We start from the raw sequence: 15,250 nt of genomic DNA, 5'->3' as shown, positions 1-15,250 counted from the left end.
AATACGTTATGCTCTTCAGATTTATGAAGCTGTTCATTTGAAGATCATTCAGTCTGCCAGGAGTAGCAATAACAATATCCACACCTTTGGTAACCACGTTTATCTGTCCTTTTCGGTCCCCACCACCATAAATGCAAATACTAAAAAACAAAACGTTTTCCAGAAGCAGAGTATTAGGGTTCAACTAAAGTCAATCTTTCTCAAATAAACACCACTATGTTACTCTACTTTAAAAGGTATGATCTGGTATTTCCCAAAGTAAGAAATACAATGTAAGTGTGACTGCTAGAATCACAGTAAATAGCTTAACACTGGATGATTCCCCCCCCCAAACTGTACAGCAATACCTCTCTGCTGAAGTTGCAATGAAAGTAATCATGACAGGAAGGCAAGATGGCTATTAAGCTACAAGTATATTTTGAATTGTTTTTAAAATATTCATACCAAATAGATGAACCCAAAATAAGACGCATGATTTTCTAAGGAGTATCTTCAAAAAGTAACACTTTTTTTTTTTTTTTTTTTTTTTTTTTTTTTTTTTGCTATTAAATCAACCAATGCATTTGCAAGAATTTAGGCCTATACAAAACCTTATCATGTTTTTGTAAAATTCTCAAGTATTTTATGCAGGGAAGCAGGAAATACACTGCATCATTTGATGACTACTAAACTAACTCTGAATGCTATACAAGGTCACTACAGAATCCTCTAAGTAAGTTTTAGAATACAATAACGTTTATTTAATAGTTTTAATGAAGATCTGCATGACAGGACAGAGTGTTTATGAATGAATTTGCAGGTTTACGAATGAAACTGAATTGGGGGAGCAGTCAGTACACTGTAGGGTCAGCCTGTTACTCAGAGGGACCTTGACAAGCTGGAGGAATGGGCTGACCAAAATCTCATGAAGTTAACAAAAGCAAAATCTTACCTGGAATGGAATAGCCCCATGCAACAGTGAAGGCAGGGCAACAAGAAGCTAGAAGATAGCTTTGCAGAAAAAGACTTGGGTAGACAAGAAGCTAAGCATCAGTCAGCACTGTGCCCCACAAAGCAGAGAAAGTGAGCTGCATACTGGGCTGTACCAGGAACAATGTAGCGAGCAGGTTGAGAGAAGTGATTATTCCTCTTTATTTGACGCTTGTCAGAGCACACCTCAAGTACCATATCCAATTTCTGCATTCCCTTGCTCAATTGCAAGAAAAGCATTGTCCATCTGGAGCAAGTCTAGCAGAGAGCTACTAAGGGGCTCGAGCACGTGACATGAGAAGCGGGGAACTGGGCTTGTTCAGCCTGAAGAGGAAAAGGCTCAGAGGAGAGCTCACTGCTGTCCACAGCTACGTAACAGCAGGGTGTACAGAAGACAGAGCCCAGACTCTTCCCATGTATGCACAAAGGAAGAAGAAAAGGCAACAAAGTTCCAACTCTGAAAATTCCAAGCATATGTAAGATACAAATTTCACCATGAAGGTGGTTTAGCACTAAGAATAGATTGCCCAGAGAGGCTATTAAGTCTCCATCCTTGAAGATGATTAGAGCTTGACAAGGGCCTGAGCAGTTTGCTCTAACTGGACCTGCACAGGACAGGAGCCTGGATTAGGTAACATCCGAAGGTCCTTTCTAACTTATGGGAGCCTATGATTACGAGAATAAAATAGTACGATACAAACAGCTGATAAAAACGTTCTGATACAGCAAAGAAGAGCAACTACTGACAAACAGCTTGTTATTTTTAAGAGATCATCCTTAAGAAGTTCATTGCACTTCTGAGGCAGCAGAACATGAATTATAACCTCTGATAGCAAGCTTGTTAACATGGCCTTAATCTAGAGAAAGTGACCTGGCAGCAGGCTGAAGCTGCATACATGAAGAACATGAACGTTCATGGGATAGTAAGATCCCACAAAAGATTATATCCTGAAGAACAAAAAGAAAACATACAAGCTCCTTAAACATTATACCCACAGACATTATCATAAGAACATGTAAGAGCTTCTTAAAAAATTTCGCTCTTTTAGATGAAGTTCCCTCTCTCTAGGTAGGAATAAGAACAATGCATCTGAACCCCTTTTCCCCCAACAGAGGCACAGTATGCATACCACCTCACAGCTCACAGAATACCTTCCATGCAATACAAATAGAATGCAGGATATTCAAAGAAAAAAAAAAATCTAAGAAAATATGAACTATATATTTAGCAGCTTTCCTCCTCCCTCCTTAACAAATGCAGTTATACTAGTAGGTTTATGAAGCTAGAAGTGGTTGAAAAAATTATTTAACAAAGATATGAGAGTGATGATTACCTTTTAATTCCTTTGTATGTGTACTTTGAACACTCCGCCTCAACTTGAAGTGCTAGCTCTCGAGTGGGAGCAAGGACTAACATTCCTGGCCCCCCACGCTGATCTCTGGGTCTGCAATAAAGCACCTTTATGATGTGGGTATATGAGGATACACAAAGTCTGTCACATTGCTATTGCAATTATTATTATGTAGTTCTGGAGTTTCTCTGTTCCCATCACTGAAAATGCCTAGAACTTACTGTTTCTGCAACAAGTATGTTCCAGGCTTATGAACTTTCTCAACTTATGATTTATCATCTTTTTTATTACAAAATCACCATTTGGGGGGGGGGGGGAAGAGAAGTATGCACAGCTATGCGAGTCAGAGATACAAACAGCCCTTACATTGGTTGCGAATCCAAATGAATGAATCCAGGCATTAAGTAAGCTAATGTCTTCCCGGTACCAGTCTGTGCTATGCCAATAAGATCAATTCCTTGGAGTATGATTGGCCACGCCTGGGACTAACATAGAACAACAACATACTTAAGTTGTACATCTCTCAAATTTCAGTTAAATATCCATTAAAATTGAAGAAATACCTGAATCGGTGTAGGTTTTTGAAAACCCACTTTTCTGATATTAGCCATAACATCAGGATAATGCTCAAATACATCTTCAAATTTACAAATAGGATTGGGAATGCAGCGCTTTTCACCTTCTTTCAAGTCATTACAAATTATATTATTATTTTCCTTCCTGTGTAGAATTAAAGTAGTACAACAGCTTTAAAACCACAGAATCTGAAAACATGAAACTAATACACAAGACTACATCTTTTTTCCTTACGTTTCCATCACAATAAACAAATTCAGGCTCCTGAATTACATGTATAACCATGCTTCTAACTTCCAAGAAAGCCTTATTACAGAAAAACTTCACCTGTACTCCTTAATCATCTTTTTTTGTTAAAATTTTATCAATGACTAAAGTTGTTATATATGCACCACACCACTGTCATACCAACTTCAACTATACTCTATCATAAATTACAAAACTGTTAATAGTTTTCACACTCAAAAGGCAACCTAGAACTGCTAAACTAAGAATGGATTTGGATTTGTCAGAATTCTATATTCTGATAAAACCTTCCTAAAATATTTTCAGAGTAACTTTCTGGATGCTCTAGAAAATACACAGCAGTTTAGAACAAAAGCAGGAGGTCARTAAGATATGTTACAAAAAAGGCACACAAAAAAGCTACATAAATACTGAAATTTTGGGTCATCCTCTACCCACCCCCTACCCAATTAGGGGATATAAAGATAAGCCACTGATGCGTATTTATTCCACTCCTCTTAARATTCCATTCGACAAATTTTTACTCCTAGCAAGCTCCCTGACTGAAAAAGAATTCAACCTCTTTCTATATTAAAAAAAAAAAAAAAAAAAAAAAAAGAAGGAGAGAGGATATGCATTCTTTTCAAACACAAGTGTTATTCCTCAGTATGCATTCTGAACCTACAACACAATGTTCAGTTGCTCTTGGTTAGCTCCAGTAGTAACATGTATTTTAAGGAAAGGGGTATCAATTCCAAGCTTCACTTACAGTCACAAGGTTTCTCTGGTGGGCATGCAATAGAGAAAAAAAATAATGATATCACGCAAAAAAACAAATAATAAAAGGTAAGGCTTCAGGAAATGCTTACCAATTCCATTAGAACTACTGAAAAGGACTGAAACTATTAGCATGGTCTGTACAGAATCATTTGAAACAGATGAACTGTTTTTCTTGAAAAGTAATGATGTAGGTTGCTGGGTCAAGATGAACAGATACAATTAAGGCATGTACTCACCAGGATGCACTTGAAAGGCAAGACAGATGGAAAACACAACAGTAATCAAAGTTGAAACTTGTTTCAAAGATTATGTTTGACTAAAACATATAATGAAAAACAATCACTGCCAAGAGGTATTTAGCATGTGAATAATATCAAGATTTGGAAGGACCAAGAAACCTTGAATATGCAGTCTAACGAAATGCAAAGAATCAAAAGCCAATGAACAGTCTTGATTTTCTTCCCCTTTGAAAGCCAAACTGATCAAACACCTTTTAGGGAAAGAGTTAATTCCTAAAGTTAGTTTTCCAAGCAACTAGCAATACCTTATCTGTTAGTCACTGTTCAATTCCTGAGAAAAAAACTGCCAAGTTACTACAAGACAAACATTAATACTTGTTTCAGTATTCCATCTCCCATTTAAGTGCTTTGCATCTTAATAGTTATTTTCTAAGGGGAATCATCTGCTTGGCAAAATGATCTTACCGCCACAGTTCCACTTCTTCTTGTGACATAGATGCAGTCCTTGATGATTCTTTATAAAAGTTTTTCTCAATTGGAGGTAAGTCTTAAACAATCAGAAAAAAAGTGAGCTTGAGTCAGTAAGAGATGCTACAGATTCAGGGCAAGGCTGCTGAAGCTAAACCCCCAAACCAAGCAGACTGTGCCTTGTACTAAATAACKAGTCAAAAGCAGTAGGAGACTACTGTGGCATTCATGTAAAAGGTAAAGGCTGAGAGAAACACAGTATGTGAAGTACTGTCTTCACACAGTGACTACACTGTTCTCCATGATCATCCCTGAGAAATCCTGAAGTGGGTCATTTCACTATATATACTTGATTAAGATGCTGAAAGTCATTTTAGAGGAAAAACTAAAAATGTTTATGCATTCAACAGATTTATCAAATGAAGACAAGCAATATAAAAAAATCAAAATTTTAAAAACTAACCTGCCCACTTCATAGCTTCGTATCTAGCTTTATTTTCTCGAATGGAGGCCCAGTTAATCACAGATTTCTGTGGGATATTTTGGGGCTTGGTAAGATCCAAGTGTTTTTCCGCAGAATTACTATCAAAGCGCTTCTGTTTGATGGAATCTGATTGGGAGGGGGAAGGGGGGAGAAAGGAGTGAGGAAGAAACCCCCCAAAACAAGACGCCTTTATTTTCCACACTTACTGTACAAAATCCATTTCTGATGAGAAAAGAAAAGCATTTCAGTATCTTCAGCCACTTAAAGAAAGCTAATGACCACTTCTGAAATGCTGTTCCTTCAGCTACAGAGAAGCCTTGCTATGCAGAAGGGTTTTCTCTTGGGGGGGGGGGCGCATAACCGATCCAAAGCATATGATAAGCACACACACAGTTTTATTTTTATCACCTATGATAGCAAAGTTTACTTCTGAAGCTCCATTGTAATAAAATCTCTGTGTAATTATGCTCTATGACCTTTTTTATTAGGATAACATTTCGTCAGGAAGACTTTACGCTGAAGATATAAATGGCAATACAATTAATTATGACTGGAAAAACAGGAAGTGTGGGGCAGAAACACCAGTCACACACACGTAACACATCAGGTATTCCTAGCCTCTTGAAAAATACATACAAGTCTACCTTCTGCAGCCCTTAAAATAAAACAATACAAAAAATCATGACCAACTCACAACTAATCTAATCCTTATTCTAAGACTGAAACACAACTCAGATTCTTCCTTCCTCATCAGTGCCTCAGACCAAGTATGACTTTGTAGATAGATGGTTGTTGTCCCTAAGGGCTTACTGTACAAGCAAAAAGACAAATAGGAGTAACATAAGCAGTATCAAGCAAATATTGTCAGTAGTTAGATAACCATTAACAGACTTAACACAATAAAGTATAATGAAGTGAGGTATGATGTGTAATGTCAAAACGTAAATACCACGAAAAGAGTTAAGAAATCAGCCTCACTCATGCTGTAATCAGCATGTGTTCACTTTATAACCTATGTTTATGCTACCTTATTGAATTTTAATACTGCACAGATACTACATTAAAACATACAATGGAAAAAAATTGGTATTTCTGGGGAAATCAGACTGATACTGCAAGAAATCAAGTAACATAACTTTTTTATTTGTTAAGTTGTTGGAAACTCAGGAACAGAGCTCTACAGGAACTTCGACAGTTTGAGGGGGAAAACTGTTCACAGGTGACAGACGCCTAAATATTTCTGTTTTAAGGAGGTGTTCCATTGTCCCCCAAAAGGATCAAAGTCCATTCATTCCCATAAAATACAAACAATCCTGCAAAAGTACCAAATATACAGAAACAATCTACTGGTTTTTGTAACACATTTCTTACCTTTCTCAGTCCCACTTCCAGTGTAGTTTTGCCCAAGTCTTGTAACAGTATCTTCAATCAACATCTTGGCTTTGTTTCGCACAGCGATGCTGCCAAAAATCTTTACTTCAGCTTCATAAGTTCCCTTTATAACCTACATTTATAAAACCTTATTGAATTTTTCTATAGTATAAAGACAGACATTATATTAGAATATGCACTGCATTTTTCCTTGGATTTGAACTTCCCCTCTAAGGAAGGCCCTCTAACTCCCTTTGAAAAGGAAAGGGATTAACACTACTACTACTTCAGGAAAACAAGACGAAATAAACCCTCCCAAGAAGTGAGCTTTCCCTACCTTCACATATGAGTCAAGTTATACCCTGAATTCCTCCTCCTCTTTAGCTATTCTTACAGAAGACTAGAATTATTACAGTGCAACAACATGCTTCAGTAACTCTGGTTTACACAGAMGCAGAACCAAGACTTGTCTTCCTGACAGAGTCCTGGCGTGGAGCAGATCCAGTGCACACAGTACCTGTATCCTAGCACCTGAAGACTCCTCAAGTTCTCTTACTTTAGCTCCGCCCCGACCTGTTATAAAGATACATCACAAGTATTATAAATATTTAGGCCAAACTATCAAAAACCACACATTGCAACTCTAGATTTTTTGGTAACAACTAAAACAGTAAGATCTTCACAAGAGAGAGCATACCCCTAAATAAAAGAACTTGTGACACAGAAGAGACAGAAAAAGACAGGTCTTTCAGCAAGTAGTCAAATGCAAGAGGAGGGTTAGATGAAGAGGCAGAGCAGCAAAAACAGCTCGAAAGAGTCATCCTTCTGCCACAGGAATAGAGAGGAGCATCAGCACACTTGCAGTCCACTGGCTGCTGGAAACAGAAGTCAATTCAACCGATTCAGGAAGGGAAAACTCAACTCCCTCAGCGAGCAGGGAAAGCTCCCCACTTCGGCTGGGGCTCTGCAAAAGCACCCTGCGGCCCCGGTGCGGCAGGGCCCCGTGGCGAGCCGGGGCGTGGGGCGGCAGCTGCYAGCAGCGAGCCCTGCGCCGTGACAGGCCCCTTCGGGACACGGAGCGCACGGGAAGGGCCTGCCCTGAGAGACCTCTGCGCGCTCGGGGGCCGGGCCCTCGCCTCCCTCCACCCCACCTACAGGGGCGGGGAGGGGAGAACGCGGGCGTTATTACCTATGAGAGCCCCGACCAGGGCGCTGTCTAGGCTGAGGCAGAGGGGCGCGACGGCGTCCCGAGGACAGCGGGCAGCGCGGGGCGGCCATGGCCCCGCCGCCTCCCCAGAGCCCCGGGAGCCTCCCGCGCCTCGGGGCTCCCACTCCTCCCCCTCGAGGCTGCCCGCCGCCGCCTCCTGCCACCTCCCGGGGCCCCTTCGCCCTCTGCCGCCCTCCACCGAGGCGCGGCTCCGCGAAGGGGCCACCGGCGGCTGCCAGGGGAGCGAGGCGGCGGCCGCAGAAGATGGCGGCCGGCCCGCCGCGCCGCAGTCCTCGTCGCTGCTCGCCTCCCAGTCAGACATGGCGGCTCCCCCTCCCAGCTGCCCGGCCCACGTGGCGCGCCTTGACGCGCTTTAGGCTAGCGGGCGCGCTGATTGGCCAGCGTGATCCCTCACTGGGCAGCGATTGGCCGCCTCGCTGAGGCGGCCGAGGGGCGGGAAAGCCGGGCCGCGACGGCGGGGGGAGGCGGGGGGAGCAGCGGCAGCAGCGGCGGCGCTGGTGGGTTTTGTGGGTGTCGGGAGCAGCCGCGCTGACGCAGCGCGAAGCGCGCCGGAGAGTCGTAATGTTCCGTTTTGAATTAAGCCCGTGGGCTCACGTGGCTGACGCAGCAAATCCGCCTGTCCGCAGCCTGCCTCTCCCCGCTCCCGCGTGCGAGATGGCCTGCGCGGGAGGGGTGCTGGCACGAAGCGGCTCCTTGGGCTTTTGACGCCCCCGCAGAGCCGGTGAGYCCGGCGGGGAAGCGGCCTCGGCCGCGCCGCGGGACCGCGTGGTGGCGGCGCCGGGGAGAGGCCTTCACCGGCCGCTCAGGTGAGGCCGAGATCGCTGCTTCTCCTAGGAATCCCGCCCCTGGGTAGTCCTGCACAGGGCCCCGATTCCCCATCCTGTATAAATTCCAGTTGAGCTAACAGGAAAGGTAATAGCAACTTCCAGAATAGTTCTCACAGAGGTGCTGAAACCTCTGAAATTAAAGCATCTGAAGTGGAAAGTAAACTCGGCCGTAAACAGTCATTAGAAACTGAACTGATCAGGCTGGTTTGCACGCATTTTATTCTAATAAATTTCMTTTGTGATACTTTGGTCCAGGTAATAAAAAAATTTACAAAACTTAAAAATAAGAAAATGAGCAAGCCTTAGACACTTTTGCCTGGTATGCGTTAACACCACACAATTTTTAAAATTAGAGAAAAACAGTAAGCAGTACTTTTTAACCCCCAAAAAGTAAGCAAAAACAGTACTTTTCAAATAATTTTTATTAACAACAATATGGATTCAACTTTGTCAAGAAGTTACAATTAACATTGTAATGTATAGGCTAATGCCATTGTAGTGTCAGTGGAAGCAGCCTTCACACTTTCTGAACCTGTTAAGAAACTGGCTTTTTAACATTCAAAGAAGTCTACAGTGCTTCCAAGAGCGGATGATATTGGTATGTCTGGAATTGTCCTACATGTAGCTGAGTGAATGGCCACATTTATGCAAATCCAAATTAATGAAAAGGAAAATATTACATGCTTCCATTGACGCTGCAGTGGACAATTCTGATTTCAAAAACCATTTAACCTTTTTAGACAGCGACAGCACTTTGTGTGATGTTGTAATCCACTTGAAAAAAAATGTGAAGCAGAAATATCTGGAACAAATTCTCTTCTGACCTGTATCTCATTCAAACCTAATGAAACCAAAAGGATTGCATGACATATGAGTCAAAATGAAGTTGGCCCAGAGAGGCAAGTTCATTCCTGGTATAGGTGGGTTCAGTTCCTGTAAGGTTAATGGAACTGAGCCTGATAATCCCAGTGAAGGCTGAACTTCACCCAATTGCGCAGTCAATTCATTGAAGTCAGTGAAGCCATTCTAGGATGAATTTAGCCTCAGGTGTTTAAACACTTTTTTTCAGTCCTTTTTCTCTTATATTTTCCTTTCCTGCTTATTCCTCTTTTCCTATTGTTCTTTTTCTCTGTGCTTTTTTAAAAAAAGTCTCTTCTTCCCTTTTTACTTCAGTATTTTGTGCGTTATTTTTTATATAGTCAATGTGACATGGGTAAATTCACCTAAATATTAAGTTTCCTCAGGAAATAACTGGAAGATTACCATTTTCACTTTAAACAGATGCCCAACAAAATGAGGATTTGAATCTGATGTCCCGATTCAAGCAATATTCTTCCTGCAGTCAGTAGAATTTTTGCTTGAGTAAGGAATGCAGGTCCCAATCCAGAGATACTACTGTACATCAGGTGTTCTACTATACATTAGCAATTCAGTATGATTTGACTTACCACAGAAGAGCAAGTGAATTACTCATCACCATACTATAATGAGAGCAGTCATTTTAAGTAGGATTATCTCAAAAACATATATAACAACTGTGGGCACTGTGAATAAAAGTGTATGATCTTTGCAATCTTGAACCCTAGGCTAAAACACTATATTTATATTTAAATAAAAAGTATAGATCATATAAGCCAGGAGCAAATACAAATTTTTTCAACAAATAATAATCATCAAAACTATTCTTTTCAGTTCTCTCTTCAATCAGATACAAGAAACATGCTGATCAGAAAACAGTTATTTGGGTAAGGCTTAAATCCTGAAGCTCTTACTTAGGTTCAATTCTCTCTTCAGCAATCCTCCAGTGAAGTGTAAATAGGAGCAAAACGTTGTCTTCTGTGCCTACTCACGGAAAATTCCTATTAGCTATCATGAGCTTGAGTTTATTTAGCAGCTCCAGACAAGACTTGAAAAGCCAGACAGGTCCTTCTTTTTTGAAACCAATGAAAGACTGACAGTCATGACACTGTAGTTAGAGAGCATGGAAGCAGGAAACTCTTGAGGAAATATGAACAAAGCTCATAAAAAAATCCAAACAAACAATTCTTCTTCTCCAGAATTTCATATATTCACTATTCTTTCTATGTTCTATCAATACAATGTTAACAAATTCCTATATGATAAGACTTGCAGCTACAAAAATAATAATGGTGAGCATAAAAGAAAAAAATAGGATTTTAAATCATAACTTGAAGAGATATGATCTGGATTTTGTAAAGACACTAACATTTTCATACATAATTTATAGAATTCATTTTTTGTGCACAAAATTGTATTAAATAAATTAACTTAAAATTAGAAGGACTCAAGCATGTCATTTAAGGCAAAAATACCAAGTTCAGTGAGATAAATTATCAGCAAAACCCAAGGCCCTGCTTCTGGTAAAGTCAGAACCAATACTAAGTTCTCCCATTGACTCCCAGGCTCAATGGGGGGGCAACGATCCGCTCATGCAGATGAAGGTGGAAGATTGGAGTCCAATTCGTGATGCCTTTATTTTTCTACCTAATGAGAGAGGGGAGGTGAGTTTCATTACTGACACATAGGTACCGTATGCCTCATCTCTTGCTCCTTAACTGAACCTAAGTGCAGGTTTATGCTTAGGCCAGCAAGAGGCTTCACATAAGAGGAAAGAAAGGCACCAAAAACTGTTAGGGAAAAGAAAGAGAAGACTTAAAGCTTTTAAGTTTTTAAATTTTGTATAATACTTCAAATATACAGATTTGTCTGGATAAATGGCAGGCATTTAGGTAAGTTAATAGTTAAATGAACTGAGCTATGGAAGAAAAACCCCTATTTATCCACACAAAATGACTGTTGCAATCAGACTTTAGCACGATCAGCCCACACATTAAAGAAAACAGCAAAAGCTGAATATGGTAAATTATATGGCAAATTAGTGATGAGGAAATTGTGCTTTAAGGTGTCTTTCAGAATTTAACAGCTGAGCTTTGCTCCAGCATAAGCCATGGAGCGCAGCATACTGTCTATGGGCCCCCTGTAACTGCGCGCTATATACACTCCGCAGTTTGCATCTACTTTCACATAATAAGGTTATCATGTAGCATCCAGAAATACTTCCRTAAAAGAGATCTGGAAGCAGAAATTACAATTGTTTCATAGTAAACAGATCAAGTCCTTCATGATACAATCTACAGCATTTAGCCATGATTAAGACTGGAGTGACATTTTTGATGTATACCGTAGTTTCCAAGCAAGTCTGGGCCTTGAGGAAACACTGCTCTGAGTGAGCTGGCACTGGCACCCCCATACATTCGACGCTCCTGTCGCTATAGGGAAGCTGAGCCCAAGTCAGGTTGCCTACAACAAGCCTGYGGTGCAGGTAGGGTAAGAATTTGGGGGAAGAAACAAACAGAAACCTTGTGTAGTTGGGAAGAGCTAAAGCCTGTTTTGACTCCCCAGGGGCTCTTCAAATGGCGAAGCCTTGCTGGGGACAGGCAGGTAGGCATGGACACAACACTTGCATCTCAGCACAGGGGAAACATAAGTAGCATAAGAAAGAAAGAGGATGTATGAAGCAGCAATGCTCAGTCTGGTGCAGGCTTTGAATTTTAAAACTTGGGTATTAGGAGGAAGGAGCCTGAAGGTCCTTTCTTGGAAAGTTCACAAGAAATCACTACAGCTGGATTACAGTGTTGAGCTATAAGAGTATGAACACTTTTACTCTCTCCTCCTCTCTTATTAAAACAAAACAAAACAAAACAACAAAACACACAACTGCATTCAGTTTGTTCACTTAAGATGTTTTTCCCTACAATGACTTCCATTTCTGAATACCTACATGGCCTTTTTGGAAACAGCATTTGGTATCTGTGACTGACAGGCTGGAATTTAAAAGATCTTGTCCCGTCTTTACCTCCCTTCTTTTATTTCTGGGATCAGTTCCCTTCCTGCCCATCTAAATCCATATTCTTTTTCTTCATTGATTGTGTTGTCTTTCTCTCTTCCCTGTCTTACCCTTTTTTTTTCCACTGCATTTCAGAGGAATTGCATTGCAGTTCCTCATTTTCCTTCCTTTYCCAGACTTATGAAGTGCTGTCATGGTATCAGGTTGTAGCAGCCAGGAAAACTGCCGAAATTTCCACAGCAGGAAATACTGCTTCTACAGTAAAGGCATGCCTGCTCCTCGCCTCGACATGCTACTGCCAAAGTATTTCAGACGCACACGATAGCTCCTCACTAAGACTGGAAGAAGGAGAGGTACCCATGAATTTCTAGTGCAGTTGCCCAAATTATCCACTTCTGAGGCCAGCCCCAATCTTTAGAATATGAGTTCTTCACAGCAAAAGAATGCTCTCCTTTTAAAGAACAACCTGAAAGTAGTGAGTCAAGTACTTCTGCCACAACACTAAATCACCAAAAATTAGACAGATATTAATATTCTGTTTTTCAGAGTTAAAATAACTGATTACTGATGAGCTAATGTGAATATCTTGCAACTGGCAGCCATTTCTAATCCCATCTAATACTGGTTTCCTTGGTACCTTGCTAGCAGCTGTAGACAATTTCTTTTGTTGTAAACATAAACTATCATCTAAATCAGGACATATATATATATATTTTAATTAGTTCAGAAGCAAAGTGCTTTAAAACTTACGATTTTTACTTCTGCCCTGTGGAAACGGCACTAGGTCTAAATGCTCAAATTTTTGCTTTTTGATACATCCTGCAGCATTAGCTTTGCTGATAACTCATTATTTAAACCTACTGTACTACATGAAAGGCTGCTGTACTGTAGGTATAAATTTGAATTTTAGCCATCGCTTAAACATGCATTTTCATGCAACTAGAAGATAYGGGCTCATTCAACTGCCTTTCGGATTCATCCTGATTCTTGTGACTTTATCTTATTAAAAAAGGCTTTCAAAATAGTTCATGCTATGATATGTATGACTAGATGAATTACCCAGCCAATGAAGAAAGCCCACAAGCTGTTATTTGAGTTTGACATGGAGCAGACTGAGTGCTTCTGTACCGTCCCCTGGCTTGCAAATGCTTTGAGATGATCTTGATATTCCAGTCCTTAGAGAGTCAGCAGAGAGAGTTGTTTCCACTAACGGGCGAGAGATGGCTTCAGTAGTCTCTGTTCCTGCCTCTGTTTCCAACTCTTCATCAGTTATAAATAATTTTGACTCCCTCCATTTGGAGTATATGTCTTGGCTACCTCTTGAACYGCTGGAGTCACTACCAGCAATCTGTACATTCAGTTCTTCTGAGGACTGTATAAGGTTTTGTACAGATAAAGATTTTCCTAAATCCATTTGCCCCACAGGTTTAACCGAGAGCAAAGGTTCTCCCTCTGTATCAAAACCTTTTCTCCATGTGAGATCCTTTGCTGCACTGGGCTGCGCAACTTGTCCATTATCCTTTGATGCAACAAGGCAAGCGGTGACATCGGAAATATTTTCCTGTGTGGTTACAGGAATTATATGCACGGGCTCAGGCCTACTGATATGCTTCATTGATGAGAAAGGTGGTATCTGTAATGTTGTGGGAGTTGCTGGCTTAGATGCCTGGTTTATTTGGTTTGATGTATTACTAACTGCTGTAGGTCCATCATTTGGCACTTGCGTCGCTTGACTATGCATAGCTGGACTAAAAGCATAGTAAGCCTGAGTGCTAAATTCATTTGGTGTCAGGATAAGCTGTAGGCCACGAGGCAGATTGGCACTAGCTGATCTGGATACACATCCACTAATTTGTGCAGAATTAGACAAATCTTTGCTGTCTGCTGGACTTTGATAATCAGAAGTCTGCTCACAGTCAAAAGCTGGCATTTGAAGGGAAGCCAAAGTGAGTGCTGATGCAGATCCTTTTCGTAAAACTTGTTGATAAATATCTAACAGACAGTCCAGTTTTGACTCAATGGATTGAACCTACAGGTGGAGAGGAAAAGGTTAACATTAATGCAAAATACTAATTTAAAATATTTGGAATCCAAGCAAAGAGAAAATGTAACTGCTGAAGAGAAAAAAAGTTAGGTGCCTAATCAGGTAATTCTTTTTCTATAAATAGAAGCTAGCAACTCTTGGAAAATAATGTTTTGAAAGCCTTGGAGCTATAGATTTTTCATAAGCAAGCTAAAGTGTGTGTGTGTGGGAATTTAGTAACTTGTGATTTTTCCTTTCTTACATTTCTGTATATAGAACACAGGGTAAAACAAATTGTGTATGTTTTATTTCAATATGTAAATGATGCAGATATCAGAAGAAAATATGTTACTTGTTCAACATCTGAAACCATCAATAAAATACACAGAAAGTAAGAGCAATAGAACAAGACAAAAGGTAATTACTCTACCTGCTTCTCCACCTTGACTACACGCCCTAACATGCTAAGGTCATCAGTTGTCTCATTCTCTGCAGTATTCTTTTCTCTGCTTCTTTTATCTGCTGTGATTTGTCCTTTTCCAAGAATTTGGTCAACGCTGTAAGAGAATTAATGGCTGTTATGATTTCTGAAAACTGTGATACTATGGAAGCGTTCACTATCTCTATATATTAAAAATTAGAATCATAGGATGTCAGAAGAGCACCTGAGAAAGAGTATAAATTTAATTTTATTAAAATAATAAATWAAAAAAATAGAAGAAAATACGGAGTGATTTTTGAGCATTTGGAGATTATCAAGCAAGAAATTACATGAAAATAAAGTCATATCCACTCCTACTATTGAACTATGTTAAACACACAAATGAGGTAATCAATTCA

The 15,250-nt window shown here is 40.3% G+C and overlaps 2 protein-coding genes across 2 annotated transcripts in view; both read right to left on the bottom strand.

Moving 5' to 3' along the window:
- Window positions 1-7,993, bottom strand: part of DDX43 (DEAD-box helicase 43) — a 20,979-nt gene extending 12,986 nt beyond the window's left edge. The window contains exons 1-9 of the mRNA XM_085316043.1: window positions 7,654-7,993; window positions 6,982-7,037; window positions 6,459-6,597; window positions 5,073-5,174; window positions 4,607-4,688; window positions 2,885-3,041; window positions 2,688-2,806; window positions 2,304-2,414; window positions 6-140 (exon numbers count right to left, since the gene is read on the bottom strand). Coding sequence (XP_085172169.1) covers window positions 6-140; window positions 2,304-2,414; window positions 2,688-2,806; window positions 2,885-3,041; window positions 4,607-4,688; window positions 5,073-5,174; window positions 6,459-6,597; window positions 6,982-7,037; window positions 7,654-7,993 — 1,241 coding nt within the window. The remainder of the gene's footprint in view (window positions 1-5; window positions 141-2,303; window positions 2,415-2,687; window positions 2,807-2,884; window positions 3,042-4,606; window positions 4,689-5,072; window positions 5,175-6,458; window positions 6,598-6,981; window positions 7,038-7,653) is intronic.
- A 930-nt stretch (window positions 7,994-8,923) lies between these two features.
- The window catches only part of KCNQ5 (potassium voltage-gated channel subfamily Q member 5), a 304,096-nt gene continuing 297,769 nt past the window's right edge, over window positions 8,924-15,250 (bottom strand). The window contains exons 14-15 of the mRNA XM_085316085.1: window positions 14,841-14,967; window positions 8,924-14,416 (exon numbers count right to left, since the gene is read on the bottom strand). Coding sequence (XP_085172211.1) covers window positions 13,475-14,416; window positions 14,841-14,967 — 1,069 coding nt within the window. The 3' untranslated portion in view covers window positions 8,924-13,474. The remainder of the gene's footprint in view (window positions 14,417-14,840; window positions 14,968-15,250) is intronic.

The sequence above is a fragment of the Rhea americana genome, unplaced genomic scaffold, assembly GCF_003343005.1.
Source record: "Rhea americana isolate MKP2758 unplaced genomic scaffold, rheAme1 scaffold_45, whole genome shotgun sequence".
Taxonomy (NCBI): Eukaryota; Metazoa; Chordata; class Aves; order Rheiformes; family Rheidae; genus Rhea; species Rhea americana.
Note: the sequence above shows the minus strand (reverse complement) of the source record. Positions and strands in the feature narration are given on the sequence as shown.